The 22,587-nt window shown below is 31.7% G+C and overlaps 4 protein-coding genes across 5 annotated transcripts; 2 read left to right on the forward strand and 2 right to left on the reverse strand.

Moving 5' to 3' along the window:
* Positions 1-232: 232 nt before the first annotated feature.
* LOC107186174 (lysosomal Pro-X carboxypeptidase) lies at positions 233-2,679 on the reverse strand. Its single transcript, XM_015573997.1, has 7 exons — positions 2,407-2,679; positions 2,140-2,280; positions 1,666-1,946; positions 1,421-1,578; positions 1,151-1,323; positions 656-1,005; positions 233-586 (listed from the first exon to the last, which is right to left on the reverse strand). Exons 1-7 carry the CDS (start codon positions 2,575-2,577, stop codon positions 367-369), a joined length of 1,494 nt encoding a protein of 497 aa, XP_015429483.1. The 5' UTR covers positions 2,578-2,679; the 3' UTR covers positions 233-366.
* A 2,259-nt stretch (positions 2,680-4,938) lies between these two features.
* LOC107186172 (putative leucine-rich repeat-containing protein DDB_G0290503) lies at positions 4,939-11,451 on the reverse strand. Its single transcript, XM_015573995.1, has 12 exons — positions 11,149-11,451; positions 9,382-10,255; positions 9,211-9,299; positions 8,937-9,137; positions 8,774-8,809; positions 8,290-8,529; positions 8,012-8,184; positions 7,453-7,914; positions 7,023-7,345; positions 6,807-6,910; positions 5,372-6,733; positions 4,939-5,281 (listed from the first exon to the last, which is right to left on the reverse strand). Exons 1-12 carry the CDS (start codon positions 11,263-11,265, stop codon positions 5,066-5,068), a joined length of 4,197 nt encoding a protein of 1,398 aa, XP_015429481.1. The 5' UTR covers positions 11,266-11,451; the 3' UTR covers positions 4,939-5,065.
* A 170-nt stretch (positions 11,452-11,621) lies between these two features.
* LOC107186176 (D-aminoacyl-tRNA deacylase) lies at positions 11,622-12,492 on the forward strand. The gene is made up of 2 exons (XM_015574000.1): positions 11,622-11,792; positions 12,398-12,492. The coding sequence occupies exons 1-2, from the start codon at positions 11,750-11,752 to the stop codon at positions 12,490-12,492; spliced, it is 138 nt and encodes a 45-aa protein (XP_015429486.1). The 5' UTR covers positions 11,622-11,749.
* LOC107186175 (GRIP and coiled-coil domain-containing protein 1) lies at positions 11,717-18,210 on the forward strand. 2 transcript variants are annotated; one of them, XM_015573998.1, is made up of 11 exons: positions 11,717-11,808; positions 13,573-13,669; positions 14,701-14,799; positions 14,920-15,020; positions 15,091-15,255; positions 15,316-15,461; positions 15,559-15,793; positions 15,869-16,181; positions 16,852-17,150; positions 17,273-17,733; positions 17,836-18,210. In XM_015573998.1, exons 3-11 carry the CDS (start codon positions 14,733-14,735, stop codon positions 17,999-18,001), a joined length of 1,953 nt encoding a protein of 650 aa, XP_015429484.1. In that variant the 5' UTR covers positions 11,717-11,808; positions 13,573-13,669; positions 14,701-14,732; the 3' UTR covers positions 18,002-18,210. The 2 variants fall into 2 exon arrangements, with proteins under 2 accessions (XP_015429484.1, XP_015429485.1); XM_015573999.1 differs by lacking the exons at positions 11,717-11,808; positions 13,573-13,669 and adding an exon at positions 12,470-12,488.
* The last annotated feature ends 4,377 nt before the right edge of the window (positions 18,211-22,587 follow it).

A 22,587-nucleotide genomic window follows, 5' to 3' on the forward strand; every position in this document is an offset into this window, starting at 1 on the left:
ATTGAACGAAGAATATTATAAGAGTAAAATAGTATTTTTAATGTATTTCAATTATTTCTTATTGTTACAAAAGTATCCTACAGTTTTATCTGTCGGTGCATTGAGTTATATTACAGCACGTGCATTCTTTAATTACTGTGATAATAAAATGCTTATATTATTTTCAGTTCGTTTTGCTTATTACTTAAAACAATCAAGTTAGTTACATATTTGTAAACATTATTGTGTGCATGTTAAGCTTTTTTATATACAGTATAATTTACGAAATAAAGATGAATGATTATAACGTGTTTGTTTTGTCTTTCAATCTCCATTTATAATATATTTTATCAAAAATCCATGTTCAATCATCAAAACAGCAAACATTTAATTACCCATACTTCCTTGTATCAGAGGATATTCTTTAATCCACTGTCTAATGAAGAAACGATGATATTTTCGTGCTAGAACAACACTGTACGGATCATTAGCATCGCTACTTCTTAAATCCAGATGATGAGCACCTTCTGGAATTATTATTGCAATCGCTGACGAAGATAAATTTCGTACGATTCCTCCAGCAGTCCATGGATCCAACAAGCCATTACTAAAAAAACATAGCAATTATATAAAAAGATGAATTCTTATTTTGAATACAAGATGACTATATATGTACCTGAAAACAATATTTGTCGCTGTTGACAAAAATGCACATCCATATTGCTCACATGCTAAATTTGGTTGCGGTTTTACCGAATACTTTTTCTCGCAATCTTTAGCATATTCATCAAAATTCCATGGCGCAGCTTCAAACATATCATTTATTCCATTCGAACAAGTAGGCATTACCATTTCTGTACAAGCCTGATAATTCCAACCAACAGCATCCAACTGTGGTGTAGAATCATTTAAATTTAAACATTTTGTTTCGCCGGTGTAATTAGTATATACATTAATTGCTTTATGTATTGCTGTCAATAAGTCTGTCCCTGTTAGTGATTCGTTTGTTAAGTGCTTGCATACAGCCTGTGACAGAAATAAAATGTACAAGTTATAAAATGTATAAGTTATAAAATATTAAATATAAGTATGTTAAACCTTTCTGTCAATATTATAATAATTTTTTGTACAATTTATTATTTATTAAATTGTGAAGAATTAGTCTACCTACATTAACAGGATAAGCGGGCAGTGGTGCTAAGAAATTAGCTTTATAAGGATAGTCCACCATAGCCAGATTGGAATAAATATCTTGCAAGTAATCTTTTAGTTGCTTAATATGAGTTTCATTCTTTAATGGCTCGCATAATTTCCAATTATCTGATAACCATTGTTTTCCTTTGTCTATTAACATTAAGCAACAGCATTGAAAGAATTATATGATACCAATCTATATTGTTTAAGCATATAAAAATAGAGAAACTAAAAATTAAATTATTACCACTTGATGTTACATTGGTAATCGTGCTCCAGGACCTTTGTATGAGTTTTGGGCAATTTGGATGAGCCATTTTAAAATCCATTGCCACTATTCGTGCAAAAGAATCACACTCTACAGCTCCAGACAACTGAAGGATTGGAGCTGAAGCTGCAATTGCTCTGGAACATTATTTTCAATTTGCATGATAAGTTGTATACATATTAAACTTATATACATATAGATTTTTATGAATTATTATCACTAACCCTTGTATAATGTGAGGATACTTCATACGTATCCATGCACTAAGCATACCGCCATACGAACCACCAAAAACTATTACAGGACTAAGTCTAGTTTGTGGCGTGGACTTTAAGTATTGAATAAGGTCAATGTAATCTCCTAAAGCCTGCTGAGATGTTAAATATCCCAAATATTTACCATCACTGTAAGACTTATTACCATATGGCATAGAGTCTCCATAATAACGATGTTCAGCAAAAACTAATAATGCTCCAAATTCAGGTGCACTCTCCCACATAAGTCCCTGAAAATATAATCATTGATATAATATTTAAGATAAAAAGCTAAAACATAAAAAGTAAATTAATGAAATTGAGAAATAGTAAATTTATTTATACTAATATAACAAATATTATTTACTTATATAAACAAATACATTAAGCTTTAGACATGTATTGAATATGTATCTAATTCGACACATCTATTATTTTCCTTACCGTATTTTCAGCAAAGATTTCAATATTACCTTCATTGCCAGTATAAAAGAAAATAGGTGCATTACTTTCTTTTTGCCAATCATCATTTATAAGGTACCTTAATTTAAATGTATCTTCTACAGAAAAACTAAAGTGATCCACCTGTAACAAAACATCTATGTAAGTAGTAAGTATCTGTATATAAGTTATATACATAATTTGAAGACTTTCTAAAAATCAGTGAATATTAAATTTGGGCATTAAATCATAAAAATAATCGATACATACTGGCATTTCAATCGTTTTGATTTGGTATTTGTATTTTGCGCTGCTGTGCAATACATTTTTACTGCGCAATTGCCTCGTAAAACCACCGTGAAATTTATTTGACAAGAAAATTTGCAACGAGGGTTGCAATAACGCAACAAATATTACAAATAAAGTATACTGGTGCTTCATGGTAATTCGCCATTAATGAGATATAAATTCTGATCGAGTCAATTTACACCACTAAATAACGGACTTCACAGTATTTATATACTTCGCTCTGTAACCGGTGTATGCCGGTATATCCAGACTATCCTGATACAGCGTATCAAAAATTTAAATAGATTCTGAATTACAAGGTTAATGCGATTAACCATTCAATAAATTCAATGTAAATACAGAGATAAAGAAGTATATCGGGTAATGATAACACTTAAACGTAAAAAAAATTCCATTCATCTTTTGAATACATTTTTATAGATGTATGTATATATTTATACATTGGACGAGATTTGAATGTCATCATTGGAATGATTCCTTCGTTTGAACATCATATTTTTTTGCTATATATTTCGATAACCAATTATAAGATGAAAGCAATGTGAAAGCTGTAAATAGCTTCTCGTATCTTCATGCTAGAAGATTTGAAAGTTCATACACATGAAACAATGCAATGCTAATTTCTACTTGAATTATAAGTTCCATAAACTTAGAAAGTGAAACATGTCTGAAAAATTTAAAACGTGATGTAATTGTTAAGTAACCAATAAACATTGTATGTATAGAAAGCAAGATTTGTATTTGCTATAAAGTCATTTTTTAGAATTATGACATTTTTTAAACACGAATTTATTTTTTCGTAGATAAAAAATAAAATTTTCGTTAACTCTGATGTGTTTAAAATTGGGGAAATTTTCTCTTGTAGAATCTCTTTGTAAAATTCTTATATTTTTCAATAATCCAGTTCAAAGTAACAAATTCAGAAGACAATGTAACATTAAATGCAATTGTTAATTTCTTTCCATACACGCTAACAGATAATTTGATATGTACATTACAGCCTTTTTGTTTTGAAGACAGAAGCATGGGTTTTTCATTAATCCAAATTAGGTAATAATAGACACTGACATAAAATCTTTATTACAAAAAATAAATTAATTCATTCTACATACAAAAATACATAACTAATATTAATAATACTCTCTATTCAGTGATGATTTAAGAATTATACTACTATTAAAGATCCATATTATCAAAGAATGATAATAACGACACCGGTAAAATTAATAATACAGTAAAGTCCGTTTATAGCGACATTCAAGAGACAGAAAAATTACGTCGTTGTAAACGAATGTTGTTATAAGTAGAATGAAAATATATATAAACTAATGTGTACGGGAACCGAACTTAGAGAACAAGTCGGATGTAATATGCAGTCTGCTGTTATAAGCGGTGTCGCAATAACCGGACTCCACTGTATATATAATGTACAATACATACTTTGTAAATGTTTATAAGTCTTAGTCAAGACATAAATTTTCAAAATATATGCTTTAAATTATAACACATTTGTTCAAAAATGTTTTTTGAGAGAATAAAAGAATGCGTACTAAGGCTTAATTTTAAAATTGATATAAAAAGTTTTGTAACACAAATCTAATCGCAGCAGTCTGTAGTTTAATAATTACCTGTGAGTATATTACACGCATAGTTAATCTTACGAGATAAATTATGAGATTAGAAAAAATTATGGCTTCTTATTTCATTTACAAAATGTTTATGTGTACTAATTTGTACAAGACATTTTATGTGTATGTGCTCAAAGCTTAGACGAAATCAATAGAAATTTTTGTACATTCAACATTAAAATTTCTGAATACCAAATCGATATAAACTTTACCAATCGTAAATTTTGATATATATTAATTTTATAATTTGACCTTGCACATCAAGCGTAAATGTTAAATTTCTTATGCATAATACAAGTTTTCTAGAATAAAGTCACATTTTGTACAATCTTACTAGAAGTATTTCTATATTCTTCTTATGATATATAAATTGTGAACAATTTCTTAATACTCAAAGGTATACTTTGACATTTTAAATCAGAAGATAATTATATTTATTTTACTACAACGATTTAATCTTTCTAGACTTTACCTATTTCGTAAGAAAAAAAAGATCCAATAAAGATCCAGTCTTGCATTACAATATTATGTCATAATGTTCAGTAAAAACATGTGACTAAGGGCTTCTATCTCACTTATACGGTAGTACTTCTTTATGCATTCGATATAGATAATTTATAATATTATGAAATAATTAATAAGTGTAAAAATGGTTTTCTTCTCTCTTTACAATTTCACTTGTTCTACAACTCATGTATAGATCTTAATTATTAACTAGTACTCTATCGATCAGGGAAATTGTACTTTCGTATTTGCTTTTAAAATTACTTTAAATGTTTGCTAATTGTATTAATAAAGTACAGCAAACGGATATTAATAATTCTATCAATATACATATATCAATTTTAACTTATTGGTCCCTAAAATAAAAATCTTCTAATTGTGTTGTACAATAAAGTGCTTTAAATTAAAAAATATCTAGCCTCTTCTAACTACATTTTGCATTTAAACTACCAAAGCTATATTGCATTCTAAAAGTATTAATACATAATTCAACATTTACTTTTGTACTTCAGTGTAAGTCGCATTTGTTCTATCCTTTCTGTATACTGACACTCAAGTTCTTTAAGCTTTGTTGTTACTTGTTCCTCTTGAGTACTAACGATTGCTTCAAGTTTTTGTTGTACTTGATTCATGGCTCTTTTGTACCCTTCTTCTATACGTTTACATTCACTTAACAAGAATTTCTCTTTATTCTCTGCATGCTCCTAAAATAATTTGCGTATTAAATTGGAAACGATAAAATTAATGATAAGCAAAAATAAAAGATTCATGTTCATTCTTTATTACAAGATTACCTTATAATTATTCGCTGTCTTCTTTGCGGATTGATACTTATGTTTCAATGTATCAATATTGCTTTTCATTTCTTTCTCCTTTTCTTTCAGTGTTGTTATTTCTGCCTTCAAACTCTCTTCCCTTTCCTTTAACTGTTGCAATTTTTCGTTCATCTCAGCTTCTTTATCTTTTATTTCCCTAATCTCTGCAGCCCATTTAGTCATTACCTGAGCCATTAGATTTCTCTCCTCCTCCACATCATTCTCTCTTTGCTTTAACTCTTCCTGTAACTGTTCGATTTTCAACTTTCGTGCTACCAATTCTTTGTAGTAAGTTTCAAGTTTGTTTTCAATCATCTGACTAACAAACTGCTCCTTTGCTTGGAAAGATGAATGAATTTTTACCTTTTCCGCGAGCATAGTTTCTTTCAGTGATTCCACTTCCTGCGCCTTTTCATTACATCTGGTTTGTAGTTCTAATAGAACTGTTTTATACCTCTCCTCTAATTCCTTTCTCTTCTCACGATGCTGTTCCTCTATACCCCTAAGCTCTTCCACCACTTTCTGTTCCATCTCTTCGCGGACCTCTTTTATCATAATCTCCTTTATCTTTTGAAAATCTGTACCGTCGCTGGAACTACGCGGTGATAAGTTTAATTCAGCGGATACTTGCTTTTGATTCTGAACATACTGTTCAAACTGTTTGGCTTGATTTTTCAATTTTAGAACAAGTTGATCCCTCTCTTCTTTTATTTTCTCAATATCTCTTAATTTATTCAATGACTCGTCTTTGTCTTGCAAATCTTTTTCCAGTTGTTTGATTTTTTGCTCCATTACCACGTCACTCTTTCTTCCCGCTTTTAATAGATTGATTTTACTACTTAACTGTGTTACCAGATCTTTGTAATGAGAAAGTTCTTTTTCTAATTCGCATTTGGAATTCAAGGACACTTCGCTAGTCTTTTTGAACCGATTTTCGAAGCTTCCAATTATTTTCTTTGTTTCCGATAATTCTGCCTCTAACTGTGAAATCTTTTCCTTATAAACATTTTTTTCACTGAACAGAGTTTCGCATTTGCCTTTTAAGCTTTCGTTCTCCATTTGATAGCGAGCCACTTTTAATTTTACATCATCGGAATCTTCCATTTTTGAACTTCTCTTGATATTCGATAATTCCAAATCTAATTTGGAGATTTTAGCAATTAGATCATTCCTTTCGCTAAGCGCATTCTCGTATTTTCTTTTCCATGATTCATGAGAAATTTCTATCTGTGCGATTTTCAACCTAGCGTCATCTAATTCCGATTGATATTCCGACATCTGTCTGTGTTCGTCAACTGCCGCGTGTAGTTTTTCTTCTAGGCGCTTGCAATCTTCCTCTAACTAAAATGACAATCATTTTCGTACGCTATGTAATTATACATCTAATATCATTTTTTGTTAAAAACATGCATACCTGATTAATTTTCTCTAAATGCTCGGAGCAATGATCTGGCAAGAGTACGCTTATTTCCTGATTAGGATGAGCATTCCGTAATTCGTTTAATGCTTCCTGTTTAGCTGCAAAGAGTAAATTTTTAGCCAAATTTAATGTATCATATTTCCATTTGTTAAAGTTCTGTTACGAACTTAGATAAAATGAAGAATTGTGTTTCTTTAATAGAACAGTTACCTCTTTCAATTTCTTGATGAATTTTTTTTGTATATTCTTCCTTTTTCTTCTTTTCACAATTTAACTCTTTTTCTAATTCAATTACCTTACTCCTATACGTGTCGCATTCCTGTGTTAATTTTTCCGTTATTTTTACTTGTGCCTGCAAGTCATAGTCATATTTTTCGATGGTCTTTTCACGCTCCTCGAGGCTAGCATATTTCTCTTTTAACATTTTGATTTCAGACTTGTGTTCACTTATTAACTGTTCCTTTGTACTACAGACATCTATATACAATTCCTTAACGCGATCCAACTCCTTTTGCGTTTGTTCTAATTGCACACTATAAACCGGAATTTTATTAGAATTTGTTTAATCAATTTTTTTAACAAACACCACAATTGTATACTTATTAACGTTTAATATAACTAAACTATGTCCCATACTCACGATAATTGCACTACTTCAATGTGTGCTTCTTGCCTAACTCTTTCTACAGCTTTAGCATGTATTTCTAGATACTCTTTATTGTACTCGTCAATGGCTTCTTTCTCCTGCTTATTCGTACTCTCTTGGTGCAACTGTTTAAGTGTCTCGTGGTTAATTGCTAACGTTTCCTCTAATTTCTGTTCTAATCCGAGTTTTTCTTCCCGCAAAGACTCGTACTGCTTTTTTACATCACACAGATGATTTGATAATTTTTGTATTTGAGCATTCGCTTTTATCGCCTGATCTGTAAGTACAGATTTAAGTTCTTGCTCCAATTCGCTAACACGTTTAGCGTATCGAGCTGCTTCTTGACGACACGTGTCAGATAACGTCAACGCTTTGTCAAGTTCTTTTTCTTTTTGTGACAAAGTATTCTCTAATCGAGTGATTTCCTTCCTTTTAACTGCATGTCCAGCCAAACACCTAACAATTATTAATTCAATTCGTAATATAATTTTAAATGTGAAATATGCATGACAATTTAAAGTATAAACAATCATTGAATTGTATATTTAATTACCTTTGCAATTCTCCCCTTAACTTGTTTGCAATATCGTCACACGGTTTTGATTTCGATTTATTATGATGGTCGCCTAATTTCAATTGCCTAATGGAGTCCGATTCTTCCTCCAATGTTGTCGTTAAGAGTGAATCGTATTGTAATACATCACTTTTTGCTACTTCTAATTTATTCTGCAAATATATGTTTTATTTATATTCATTTGCTTTTTAATGCATAACGAACACATTGTCCTTTGAAAATGTTTTCGTTAATCATAAATTCGAATGTTAGAATACCTGTAAATCGTGAACTACTTTTTGCATGTCTTCTTTTTCTTGAGTCAGGAGTTTATTCTGTGCTTGAAGTTGCATGAATTGTTGAGCATTGTTTGTAGCCATGAGGTTGCGGCACTGCGTTTGGCTTTCTTCTAACGCGTGTGCTAAACGATTCATGGTGTCCCCCTTCTCCACCATAAGCGTCTCGTGTGCTCTTCGGACGTCCGATAATTTGTTTTCCAATGCAACGTACGACGTTTCCTGTTAATACAGAAAAACGATCAATATTATTCATGGTTTAGTTTTAATTTTGCAAAGATTACATCAGAGTGCAGGAAAAATATTCTTTTGAAATCCATAAAGTCTAATATCTAATATAGCACCATGCAATACTTTGAGAATCTCAAACAATCGATTCATATGATATTTTATTCACATTTGATATTATCATCGCGAAGACGTAATCAGAATATAGTTTTTGGAGAAGACAAAATCAAAAACTTGCCCATATGCAATGAGTGTTGGAATCCATATTGAGCAGCTATGAGAAATACTGTTATTACATATATTTAAAACCATAATTCCAGAAATACTATTCTTCTGATACAATGTTATGCTATTAAAGTAAATATTATACGTATACGAAAAGTTTAGTATAAAATGTATACCTTTGCATTAAGCTTGTCTGTAAGAACATCTATTTGTGTTTGCATATTCTTCATTTCAACCGCATGTTTTTCTTGCGCTTGCTTTAAAAATTTCTCATGGGTTTTATCATTTGTTTGTAAGGCTTGTACTCTTTCTAATACAGCTATTTTCTGTTGCAATTCTATTACAGAATCTCTTGCAACATTTAATTCCTGTGTCATCTAAAATTTATAATCGAAATTAAGTATATTATTATAACTGTATTGGTAAACTGTAAACTGTAAAAGAACTTACATTTTGATTAGTTTTCTCTAGAACTGCGTTCTTTTCTCTTAACGACGTTATTTGATTGTGAAGATCAGCAATTTCAGCTTTTGCGTCAACTGCAAGAATATATTCATTTTTCAAATTCTTTTCAAACTATTTATCTGTTCTACTATCAATCAACATTTCATTAAGTCTTACCCAGCGCATGTTGTGTTTGATTTCTAGATATACATGATCTTTCAATTTCTGCTTGTAGAAGAGTAATCTTTCTACCAAGTTGATTTTTCTCCTCTTCTTTTTCCAATTGCAATTGTTGTAGTTCTTCCGTTAATCTTTTAATTTCTCTCATTCGAACTGTATACAAAACTTCTAATTGTTCCTTGCTTTCATATTCTGCTGCTTTATAAGCTACATCATCATCTTGCGACCTACCATTCGGACTGGTTTTGTAACAATGGTTCACATGATCCGAAGTAACGTTATCTCCACCACCGAACTCGTGAATTTGTTTACTTTGTACATTGTTTTCATAACCATCGATATAACCATTATTCGAATAACTTTTAGATTGAGCATCATAATGATTAGATGGCGTTTGAAAATTATACGGGTAATTTTCATTAAATGTGTAGTCTTCATTAACTTGAGGTCTTAAATCTCTAGGAAATACAGAATTCAGCGGTCTCGCTAACTCGTAAGGAGTTTCAGCAGTCATGCTGTGCGTGTCATTACCCCTGATACTTTTAGAATATGGTGTATCTGTCTGACCATACATATTAAAATCTCTTTGTACATCGGAGATCGAAGAACCAATTTCTAATTCTGATCTATGATTTGTCATAGCGTTCTCATAGTTATTTGAATTTTCTATACGATCATATAGTCCAAATTCTTTCTGCAACTGCGACACCGTTTGACCGTTCGGCGATACGATTCCTTGGGCACAGAAATTCATACCTATGTTAGAATTCTCTGTTTCTTTAGTGCTATCTTGACAATGACTACTATTGATAGAACTAGTGTCATCTTCGTCCTCTAAGTCATCAAATGCAGTAGTCAGAAGATCTTTGATCTGAAACATTAAGACTTACGTTACAATCGAAGGAACCATACTTGTATCACTTAAAATTGAATTTTCTACAGCAAACTTTACATGATCAGCAATATAGATCAGTAATATTGATTTAATAATAACAACAGTAATGCATCATTATTTTTGCAAGCTTATACTGTTGTTACTATTGTCATTACATAGGATTCTACTTATCTAAACGAATTTCTTCTAAATATCTGGTTCGCATAATGTTGTTTTACATAACTTGTTTCATTCTACATAATCCAACATTTAATTATAGTTAGTCAAATGGTGCAAGTTTAAAGTATTACAAGAATATGAAAGATACTTTGGTCATGAAATTAAATTTTTGTGTCATTAAATTACAGAATAAAAACGAAAATTATTATTAACTGAGAATTATTATTAAGCACTCAAAAATGTTAAGAAATTCAAATGACAAGTATGGATACACCAACATATATCTGTATATCTCAGAGTCAGATAAACTGAAGTCTATTTTTTTCAATATTGAGTTATATATATATACCATTTTACTGATCATTCGGTACTATACTAAAACCACAAAGAACTATAATAAATAAATAAAAATCAAATTGTTTGAACTACTTTAAATAGTGTTACTTTATTTAATTATAGTAAAGTGCAATTTTGCAATATTGATGCTAGAGGATTAAAACATTCAGACCAACATTGGTATTCAATGTCAATCCATTGTTACTGCTTGTACACAATCAATATTATTGTCAATATTAAGTAATACACTAAAAATAATGCTTATTGATACTGATAATATTATTGACCATGTAAAATCCACTGAAGAAAACAGAAGACAGTAGATATTACTTTATATTCAAATCTAACAGAAATAAACACAATATAAGATAGACCTCCTTGTTACGTCGTTTGATATCTTCTTGTTCTTCATCCTCCTCTAAGCCTTGGGTACTTGTATTTAGTCGAATACTTTCTGAGCCTTGAAACAAGCTCAGACCTGGGCCCTCCATGCCTACCGTCTGGCATGCAAGAACTTATCATGAAAACCAAACATTTATGCCAAACATATTTTTGTTTATAACACCATAACCTAAACGCAACAAGTGGGTCACAGAGAATCAGTTTGAACTACAATCTCAAGTTCTGCAATAGTTCACAAAGTCTTGAAAAACGCATCTTTTATTAATCTCAATAGGTGCGCTGTAAACAATGTCGAGATTATTAAACGTTTCGAACGATTATGCAGACTGCAATTTGCTTGTAAACAATCTTTGAAAAGTCAAACTGCACTACAGGAAGTCTATACGCGGAAACAAGCTTTCCGAGTGTACCGATTCTCCTATTGGTTCACTCGTTGAATATTACTAGTGGTCGTAGTAGCGTATTTTCTTAAAAAAAAAAAAAAAGAGTATTCACACGCGAAAGATTAATTCGTGCCGACACGTTGACAATTACGATCGCTTCGACGATATAAGAGACGACGTTATATTCAATATGAAAGCGGTAATACAACGAGTGACAAAAGCTAGCGTGTCAGGTAATGGTTAGGTTATGTATGTTTTATTGTAACAAGCACATTATTCATCCATTAAAAAATAAGTAAAGGTCGGGAAGGAAATTAAATGTCACTGCGTTAGAAAAATAAAAAATTATGTTACAATATATGGTATCAAGCGAATTATAGCGACAATACATATTTGTCCCTCTCTAATTCTTAAAATACCCAAAGTAATACTCTTAAACAACAAAAACCTATATATTTAAAATTTTTTTAGATATAGTGCAATTCATTGTCTATAAAACATAGATTTGTGTCAGAAAATATTTTATTGACAACTGCTTATATTTGCCAATTAGAAAAGTGATGGGACTTCAAGATATTTTGCAAATGTTTTGAATAAATTAAAAATACCAAATTTTAAAGTAGTTTGAGATTGTGTATAGGTTCAAATGAATTTAAAAATTTTTGATGGTTTAAAAGTGTTCTCTTGTAACACATTTCCATGTCACTTGAGCTTCAGCTTTTCAATAAGGAAATATTTTTTTGAGTTATCTTGAATCCCATTACTACACATATCCTTACATGCTACTATGATTGTATATCTCAAATAGTTTTGTTACAATTGTAGCTTAATTTTTCAGTTGATGGTGAAATTATTAGTAGCATTGGAAATGGTCTCTGCATCTTAATTGGTATAAAAAGAGATGACACAGTGGAGGACATAAAATATATGTAATATATAATATTATTATTCTGTATAATATTTGTAAAATTCTGTAAGAGGTAGTCTCATTCAATAAAATATGGAACAAATTGTTATTTTTCTTAGAGTAAGAAAAGTATTGAATACTAAAATCTTTGATGGCAGTAATGATAAAAAATGGGGTGCCAGTGTTATGGATAAACATTATGAAATATTGTGTATCAGTCAGTTTACATTATACTACACTCTAAAGGGAAACAGATTAGATTTCCACAGGGCTATGCCTGCACAAGAGTCAGAACCATTTTACAACAAATTTCTTGCTGAACTTGGTAAAAGTTATAAACCAGATTTAATTAAAGGTAATACTTAGCAAATATAAGCAAATAATACTTATAACAATATTAAATTGGACGATGTATTATTATATTGGAGCATGATTGATCGATATTGTCAACTACTTCTTTTTGGAAGTAACATACGTGTTTTCTTTTAACTACTTTCTACAGATGGTAAATTTGGAGCAATGATGGAAGTTAATATACAAAACAGTGGACCTGTAACAATAGAAATAGAATCCCCAATAAAATCTAAAGAATCAAATAAGTTAAATGAAGTTCAATGAATTCTAATGAAATTTCAAGCACATGATAGTGAATTATGTAACAGATCATGAAGTCATGAATTCTTAATATTCTTTCTTTTATATTGTTTAACATTTTATGAAATAAATTTTCTTATTATATTATTATTATAATCTTTTTCTTGCATAATACGAGATGACCAGATTATTTCTTGTAGTTCTTGATTTTACAGAACTACACAACCATACTCATTGAACAAAAAAAATACGTTTACACTTGAAATAATTTTTGTTATGTTTTATTTATGTTTATTCATTATTTCGTGTTCTTATGTACATCACATAAGCAACTGTAGTCATACGAATTGCGTCATCGCAGCGCCAACTTTTAAATGTAACATTTAATCAGTTGATGGAACGCAAGCATTTTGCCGTTAGAAATAGAGGTGTGAAGAGTACCATATGGAACCTACATTTTCGTGCTGATATAGAAAACATTATTTGTCATAGAGAAATGCGTTTGTTCTTAGAAGAACGTTTTGTCAATCGAAAAAGGACAACAAATTCTCAATATTTCAAGGATTTCTGTGGGAAACACGTCTAAGCAAAGAGTCGGAGTATACTGACGTAAGTGAAACCCGGGATATTATTGAAGTAAATTCTATATACAATTTTTTTAAAAATTAACTGACGGAAATTACAAAAAGATATTAAAATCGCATTCTATATGACAAAATGTAGTATAAAATTAGTATCGATATAGAAATCGGAAATTTTAAAATAATATTTTCTTTTGCCTATACACATTCTACTGTAAATAAAACAATAATCACAATTTAAGGTGAATCTCGTTTTCTGAAGAATCAGTACAGTTTTGACCGTTTAGGTTTAGACTGTGGGAGTAAACCACTTTCTCCGCTTTGTCTTACATTCCCATGTGCACGCGCTGTTCCTTGTATGTGTACGGTTTACGTAAGTACACACACAGGGTGTTCATCGTACAATATTCTCGATGTTTTAAGCATCTACGAGAAAATGGCAACAATTGTTTCGTACAAAACTGCATCTACTTTAAACGCACATAAAATTACTACAGAACAAATGTGAAAAAATTGTGAAGGAATCACGTCCCCTTCAAGAAAATTCAAGGTGACTACTTGACAATGAAAAAAAGTTGAGCTTTATTTTACAATTATTTGCTGTTCATTTGAAATAATTTTGTACGAAAATTTCTTTTCTTATTTTATTGTGTTTAAAACATCGTGTCTACTTGCGATAGACAGCCTGTACACATACAGTACTACAGAGGGTGTTACAAAATCAATGGTTCAAATACTGTATTGGTCAAAATAAGCAGCAAGAAATATTTATCTTTAATAGATTTTACAATACAAGGAAAAGTTGAACCATGTATTTTTAGAAAACTATGAGAATCTATTTATTGGATGTAGTTGGTCAAAACTTTATTTGCGAAAAAACAGTTTGCTGAGACCGTTGATTTTTTTTTACATTTCTGATTCTTTTGTTCAGAAGAATATGTAGGGGTACGAACAAATACTTCGATTTTAAATTGGAGTTACTATTTGCCTCGGGAACTATTAAAATTCATTAATTTCAAGTGCCCCGTGCTTCGAACAGTTTAGATCCTTTTTTCTTAGGGCTTTTTTAATCTATATTTTATTGGAATACAATGGAAAACACTAATAACGAGCAAAAGGAAACAGAGGGGAAAGATATAGAGAATGAAGATTCCGAAGGTATGTCGTATGTGTGTAACAGTTTAACAACGATAAGAAATTTTTAATACATAACTAAGTAGTAATGGTCTGTTAAACGATCTAAATTAAACTAGTTTTTTAATATTGAATTATATCTAGATAAATCAGACGTCTCTTCGCAAGATGAAAAAACCGAAAATCAGGAACAGCATAAATCCAAAACTACGTGTACCACAGACAATGAACCGTCTAATTTACAGGTAAAAAAATATTTCGTTATGAAATATTAATACTGTATAGTACATTTTGAATGTTAAATACTTTTTTCAGTCGCGAGAAATCCAAACAGATACCGTGGAGACCGAAACGGTAGATCAATTAAAGAATCAGCTAGATACATTGATGAATTCTCTAGCTACTTTGTCAGCAGAGAAATCTAAAATGGAAGCAAATTTTCAAATAGATAAAAAACAACTGCGAAGTGAACGGGATGAAGTAAGTTTGTGGTGTTTTTCATTATCTGATGTATATTTATTTAATACGAAATTTTCGCAGTGTGAGAAAGTAATCAAAGAACTGAAAGAAAAACTGAAAAAAGTGCAGACTTCAAATTATTCTGAAGTCGAACAGGTAAAATGTAAATTAATTATGGAACGTCATGAAAGGGAGAAAGAGCAAGCTGATCATGCTAAAATATTAAAGTATGTGATGCATATGTAAAAAAAACTAAATGTACAAAAAGATAAAATTTGATCACCACTTATTATTTCCTTTTTGTTTTTTTATTTTTTTTTCTAGAGAATTCCAGAAACTGTTATACGATGAACGTCGAAATAAAGAACAGTTGGAGGCGCAACTGAAAAGTCAGTTTGCAAATAAAACTCAATGTAAAATACTCGAGGCTGAGTTGGAAATAACTAGAAATAAGCTAAAACAAGCAGAAGAAGCAGCTAAAGAGACACCTCCGATTTTACTGTCGCTCCAATCCGAAATGGCTCTTATGAAGAAACAACATCTGAATGCGATACACGAAGTAATTCTGAAAAATTATAGATTGTACGAGTGATTTATCTAGAATTTAAATTAAAATTATTAGTCGGTTCTTTAGGAACAAAAACGTGCTGCCTCCGCGGAACAGCGGGCCAGAGTGTTGGCACTGACACACGAGACTAGAGTAGCAGGCCTAGAATCAAGACTGGCTGAACTATCTGAAATTGTTGGAGGATACGACAGACTCAGACAACAAGATCAGCAGGCTATTCAGAAGCTGAAAGACCAGTTAAGCGATTTACAGGACTCCGAACGCAGCGATTATCTTACTGTGAACAGTGAACCCGAAGAGATTATTTCTAAAATAAAAAATCTTTATACCAAATTGCTAGATTTAGATAATAAAAAGAGTGAATCAGCTCATGTCAAATGTAAGTCAACTTTGAATTCAGAAACTGAAAGTATAAATTGGTACATTAAAAGGCTTAATCCTAGAATGCCCGAGTCTTGAGCTGTCACGTGAACGCCCTAGGGAAGGGGGGAGTCTCCTCGAACCCACACATTTTTTTACATATTTCACCTAAACACATTATTTTATGATGAAAATTTTGTAACATTCGAGTATATTATACATCGTAAACAAAATAGCACATGTTTTTCCTTAAAATTATTTTTTATTTATATGTATTTGTAAAATAGCGTAAAATACTAACATGCAAGTCGTCTGAATCTAATTCTTCTAATTTTTCCGTTCGATTTTTCGTTCTGTGATCGTTTGTTGTTCTTTGGAGACAAGAAAGACGTAATATATCGTGTAATAAGACCTAATAAAGGCGTGATGGCATCGACGCGCGATCGCCAGTGTCGCGACGCGTAGTCCGTTTTCTTTTTCTTATGCACAGTGTTTTTCACATATAGTAACGAGGACTTTTGAATATCAAACTTAAACATGTATACGACAATAAATAATTTTTTGAGAATTTTTTGCAGACGAGAAATAGTTACAATTTTACGTTAATCGACTTGTGGGTTCGAGAAGCACCTCCTCTTGGGCGTTCTAGGGTTAACACGCATGAGATTAATGATGTATTTTTTGTTTAGCATTGCTAAACAGCCTAGGTTTGTACGACAAGCAACACATTGTCGATTATAAGGAAAAATACGACATTTTGGTACAAGAGTTTGAAGATTATAAACAGCATATATCTAAATACAGTACTTCAAATATCTCTCATAGCATTCAGAGTCAAAACATGACAGTGCACGATAAGAACAATAAAACGCAACTGCATCTTTTAAAAGCACACAACAGTAATTTAGAGGAAAGAATGCGTATATTAAGTAACGAAGTTATGAATAAAGAAACGGAACTACAACTAAAATTGGATCATCAACACAAGGCAAGTTTTTTTCTTCTTTCCTAATAGTTTCCCTCAAGTTATTATTACTGTTCACGTGGAATGAATTTAATTATATACGCGATTGAGAATAATAATGTAAAAAAACGTGATCGTTTCTGTAGTCATTTCAAGAGGAACGCGTGAGACTGGAACACCTGTTGCTTCAAAAAGACAACGAATTTCGTAGCAAAATATCGACGCTAGAGCAACAGATATTGCGACAACGAGAACGATCAATGGCTCTAATTGAAGAGAAGGACAAAGAAATTTTAACTTTGAAAACATCTTTTCATGCATTATTGCCAAAGAAAGAAAATCCTATTGTAGAAAGTAGAACAGACGTAACGAAACGTGAACATAAAGGAGAACCAATGTCTGACCTAATAACAGGACTATTAACATGTGACAGTCCTCCAATATTACATTACAGTCAGGAATTAGCAAGGAAAGAGGTGCAGGTATCGGCTTCCAGGAGGAAAATTTTAGAATTGGAAGCTACATTGCGGGACAAGCAAAGAGAAATTGTCCATGTAAAAGAGAAACAAAAGGAGGACACAAAAGTTTTGCAGGCTCAGATTGGAAGGTAAATTTCTAATTTGTACAGGTATTAAGAAATTAATCACAGTATTATATCATCGAAAATACAGCAAATAATATGTGTTAACATTTATTTACTGTTTTTTAGACTCGAAGCTTGCAAATCCAGAGAAGGCGCTAATCTTGAGTATTTAAAGAACGTTTTTATAAACTACCTGACCACAAATGATGCTTCCAGCAAACGTCATATGCTAAATGCTATTTCGACAGTGTTACGATTTACCACCGAAGAATTAAATAAAGTGAAACATTGATAGTTTTTGTTAGCGATTGTCCTAAATACGATATAAAATTGGTTCTATTTTCGGTGCTCTTTTAAATGCTATGTGGGTAATGTTCGCGCTCAATAGCACGTTCGTCAAAATATATCTTTTCCTAATTTTTCAGCAGTGAGTACTATTACAGTTTACAGTATACTATTTATACAGATTACACTATTTAGTTTAAACAGTATTTAATTAACTCAAGGGATGTAGAACCACTGTAATATAATATGACATTCCTTATATTATGTATACATAACTTTCACCATGTGAATTGTAAAAATATGTAATAAATTAATATAAACTTTTAAACTGAAGCTGTTGTAATTTCCGTATTAATCAAAATTATATCTTCTATTTATAGTGCCTGTATATTATAATTTTGTAAATAATTGCGAGGTTAATAATAAGAAAATCAGTATAAAATAGAACGTTATATACAAAAAAAGAATTAATATCATGCAATACACCTATACAGACTATGTAGTAGGTTTAGAACAAGAACAGAATATAAATTCCATGACCAATTTTGTATTGTTTATAATCCTGCGATTATATAATTGGTGAATGTGGACTTTATTCATGTTCGAAAGAGTAATTATCTGATAATATTAATAAAAAAAAAGGGTTTTGCAGTCAATTTTTTGTGTAATCCGTCGTATTTATTTATATTCCAGTTCATACTACGCCTATTATGTACAGAAAGAATGACTCAACATTTGACTAATTTTAAATATCGTTCGACGAAGAACGTAAAGAAACTCATCGGACAGTGTCTTCGATAAACGTGAACATCGATTGTACTCATTTATCCAGACTTAATTGTAGCAACAACGTATACATAATGCATGCCAATTTTGTTTTCACCAATATTAACGTGTCTAGTGATTAACCGGCATAACGTGTGTACAAATTGAAATTCACGGAAAGTTACACGACACTCAGTTTCCGTCAGATTGTACAATAAGTATCGTTAAACAGCACATTCGATATTCATCGAACTAGTGGACCCTCGCGTGCGGCTTACATTCCAAAGAATTAATTAAGAATTGGTTAATCGTTGCGTGTCCATCCATAAATTATCCTCGAGGTATGTTATAACACCTGTTCGATGGTTATTCACAGAACTCAGAATGTCGGCGATTGTCAACACAGATTACAACATTTTATTTGATAACACTTGTTCAATATTTTATAATTAGACATCAGTATATAATATATATGTGATTCTTTAATTCTTTAATATATATATATATATACCTTATGAAGAATATTTCCTTACGAATAATATTGCATGTTCATCTGCTTTCTGGAAATTCGTGATTGGTAAATCTGCTAAAGATTTCCCTTATTCTTCTCCCTTTCTCTCGTGGTTCCTTACATATACGGGTAGCGGTTAATAGTAATAATATTAATGTACAGAGGCCCTTAAATAACGTTATCCCCGAGAAACAAATGCGTCTCCGTGTACCTACACGTTTGGTACAAAACGTGTCCCTTTGTGCACTCCACTGAAAGTATCATCGCATTTAAATCCACATCGAAAGGTGGAACGACAATTGAACAGAGCCGTATGAATAATCGAGATTTTCAAATTGAATGTGTTTCTTGCTCGCAAAGAATCTTGTTTTTTTTTTCCATATTTCAAATATCATTACTACACACATTTTATATCGTTTGTTACATGTTCAATGCAAACTAAAACTTAAATATACAATGTGCACAGAAGTTGACTATTTAGACAACTACAATTACATTTACTTGTATGGATCGTATCCTTGTTTCAATCTCTCCTTGCGAGAACTCAGAGTAACGTCAACGAATGCTTTAATTGAAACAATAAGGCAGTACGTGGAAAGATTTTTGGTAGAGTCTAGAAAAAGATTAATTTTCCAATGTTGTTCCGTAATGAAGAATATTTTCCTGATTCTTTCGTTGAACTTCACTTCGACCATACAAGGAAAAAAGTTAGCTCCATTCCAAAAAAGATCATTTCTAAGGTTCAAAAACTTCGATTATTCGTATACCTCTGTTAATAATAATTGACGCCCCCCGTCTCATCGAGAAGCTTCTCGTCGACTGACACGACTCGATTTCTCGATTGATCGGCAAGTGTTTTTATTATAATCTTAATACAAACACTAGCATAATTCTTTATACAACAATAATATCATACCTATTATGATACTTATAACCGTATAAATATTATAGCACTGGTATACATTATTACTTTACAACTTGTATTAAAATTATAATAAATCTGTGAGTTTTGACACTTGAGTTCATCACATTGTAACGCGGTCTCGTGTTAAAACAGTCCATCTCGATGGACATTCAATGTTTATCTATTATCCCTATTCTCTTTTCTTTACGTGCATTACGAAGCTCCTGAAAGCCCCTAAAAAAGCAAACGGAATAGTCTGTCAAAAGGGGTGGCCATTATTGTACCAAGGATTCAAAGAAATAAATCTCTTATGCTTTCGTTATTCGTTATATAATGGCGTCCAGGTGAGATTTCCTCTCGAATGGACAAATGCAATAAACAGCCATGGGGACTTCTGTTGTAAACGATTACCCCTTGCGATTTTCAATTCGACTCGAGTCTTCCTCAAGACAGATTAAAAAAAAAAAGTTTATCCACTAAAAAGACTGTACAATGTATGTTGCGCATATGGTAACACATTACCATTTATGGTACGATGATACAACCAACCGCAAAGGATTACAAAGATCCCTTAACACTGGAAAATTGAGATTCACTTCGAACCCTCGATAACACGATAGCGGAATTCATAAATTCATCAAGAAGATCTGTGTGATGCGTTTAGCCTAACACAACTTGTACACATCGAAGTGGGCAGCAGTGTGACATTGTACGATCCTTCACGAACAAGTAGTTACAATAAGTCCGTTTGTTGTTCGAAAATAAGTCGTATGTATTTCTTTGTCGCCTCGATCGATCGTGATACACATATCGAATGCAAGTTTACCAGGTCGAAAGGTACGCGACCGTTAAATTCGACCAGCTTATTTTTACATATCAAGCATTATTTATTCATCACTGCATCTGATTACGTCTAAAGATCGACAAATAAAGGAACATCACTAAAATGTATATTTTCAAGTCAGTTTGTCGACTATTGCTCAAATTTATATCGTTGTTTCGATGGGAGTGAAGTTCTCCAAAATGGCGGCCACGCGATTGGAAGATAGATAATTGTCTGTAGGTTAAAAAATAAAGAAGAAAACTTATTAAAATTGTTAGAAACTTGTATTATCTATATCTTTTTGCCTTATTAAATATATATATATATATATATATATACATATAATGTCGAGGCGAGTCCCCGTGTCGCCTTTGTTATACTAATGCCTCGTGTTGTTCTATAGAAAAAGTAAACGCATTTGTAAGTCAATACCGGCCGCACCGGGCAATTTGGTCCGACAACTGTGGTTCTCTCGTGTGTAAGGGCATCGGAAGTTAAAATCTGTCAATCGCTACCAACCGTCTGCATACTTTGTCTGCGTGTGTACAATTTACATAACGACACACGCAATACGATGCATCAAAATGAGGATCGGTGATTACAATATACATTAAAATATATATGACATTTGAAATCGATGTTCTCTGCGAAGGTGATATCTTGTTATTCACAAAATACAAATTAACCCTCTGTAACCCATATTAGTTTTTATTGTTCGAAAAGTTAATTATTTTTTCTATTTCATTATGTTCACTACTGATCAGTTGAACACGTGGAACTTAAATTATCAATTTTGAAGGTTTGAGTTTATTTAAAAATAGATTTATGACTTCACACTTGGCAGTATGTAGTACATTTGCAAACGAGTAACCATATTGTAAATTTCAAGTTACATCGATGAATTTTGAGGAAAGAATATTCTCATTTGCTTGATAATGGTGAAACTGGTAGATGACTGCAAAGTAACACTGGCCAGTAGAGGGTTAATCATACTAAGAGAGCTGTTGCGGCGTGCGTTTCATACACTCGTATTCGAAATTATATTAAACAACAATAACACGTTATTAACTGTAAATTGTATACTCATTTTGAGACACGATTCTTCTAAATTATTAAGCAGAAGACTCTTACAAAAATTATCGTTCTAAACGTATGTGTTTTTACAATCAGAGGAAATCAAGCGAACTTTAACCCTAATTACCATCGATATCTAAAATATGTATTATGCGTATAGATGTATAATACAGAGGGCATTTCTCCGTACTGTTTAAAAATTTACCGTTTAAAATGTCCGCGGACATCGATGTCTTTCCACTTTTAAGTGGAATTTTTCTTTAAAATGTTCAGTGGATATGACTATTTTGTTTGGGTCCGACCTCAGTATAAATCGAATCTAAAATGGCCGACGTTCGGCACCCTGACCACAATCTAATATAATCGTTTCACGATCACGAGGTAATTTCACGTAATTTTTCACACGTAACATCCGTTCCAGACCACAAACGCGCCGGTATCACTTCGTTCATGCCGCTTTTAATCCTATTGAGCGGCTTATTTCCAATGGTTCGAACTGAATTGTGCGACACATTG

Source organism: Dufourea novaeangliae, unplaced genomic scaffold (assembly GCF_001272555.1).
Source record: "Dufourea novaeangliae isolate 0120121106 unplaced genomic scaffold, ASM127255v1 scaffold76, whole genome shotgun sequence".
NCBI classification, from domain to species: domain Eukaryota; kingdom Metazoa; phylum Arthropoda; class Insecta; order Hymenoptera; family Halictidae; genus Dufourea; species Dufourea novaeangliae.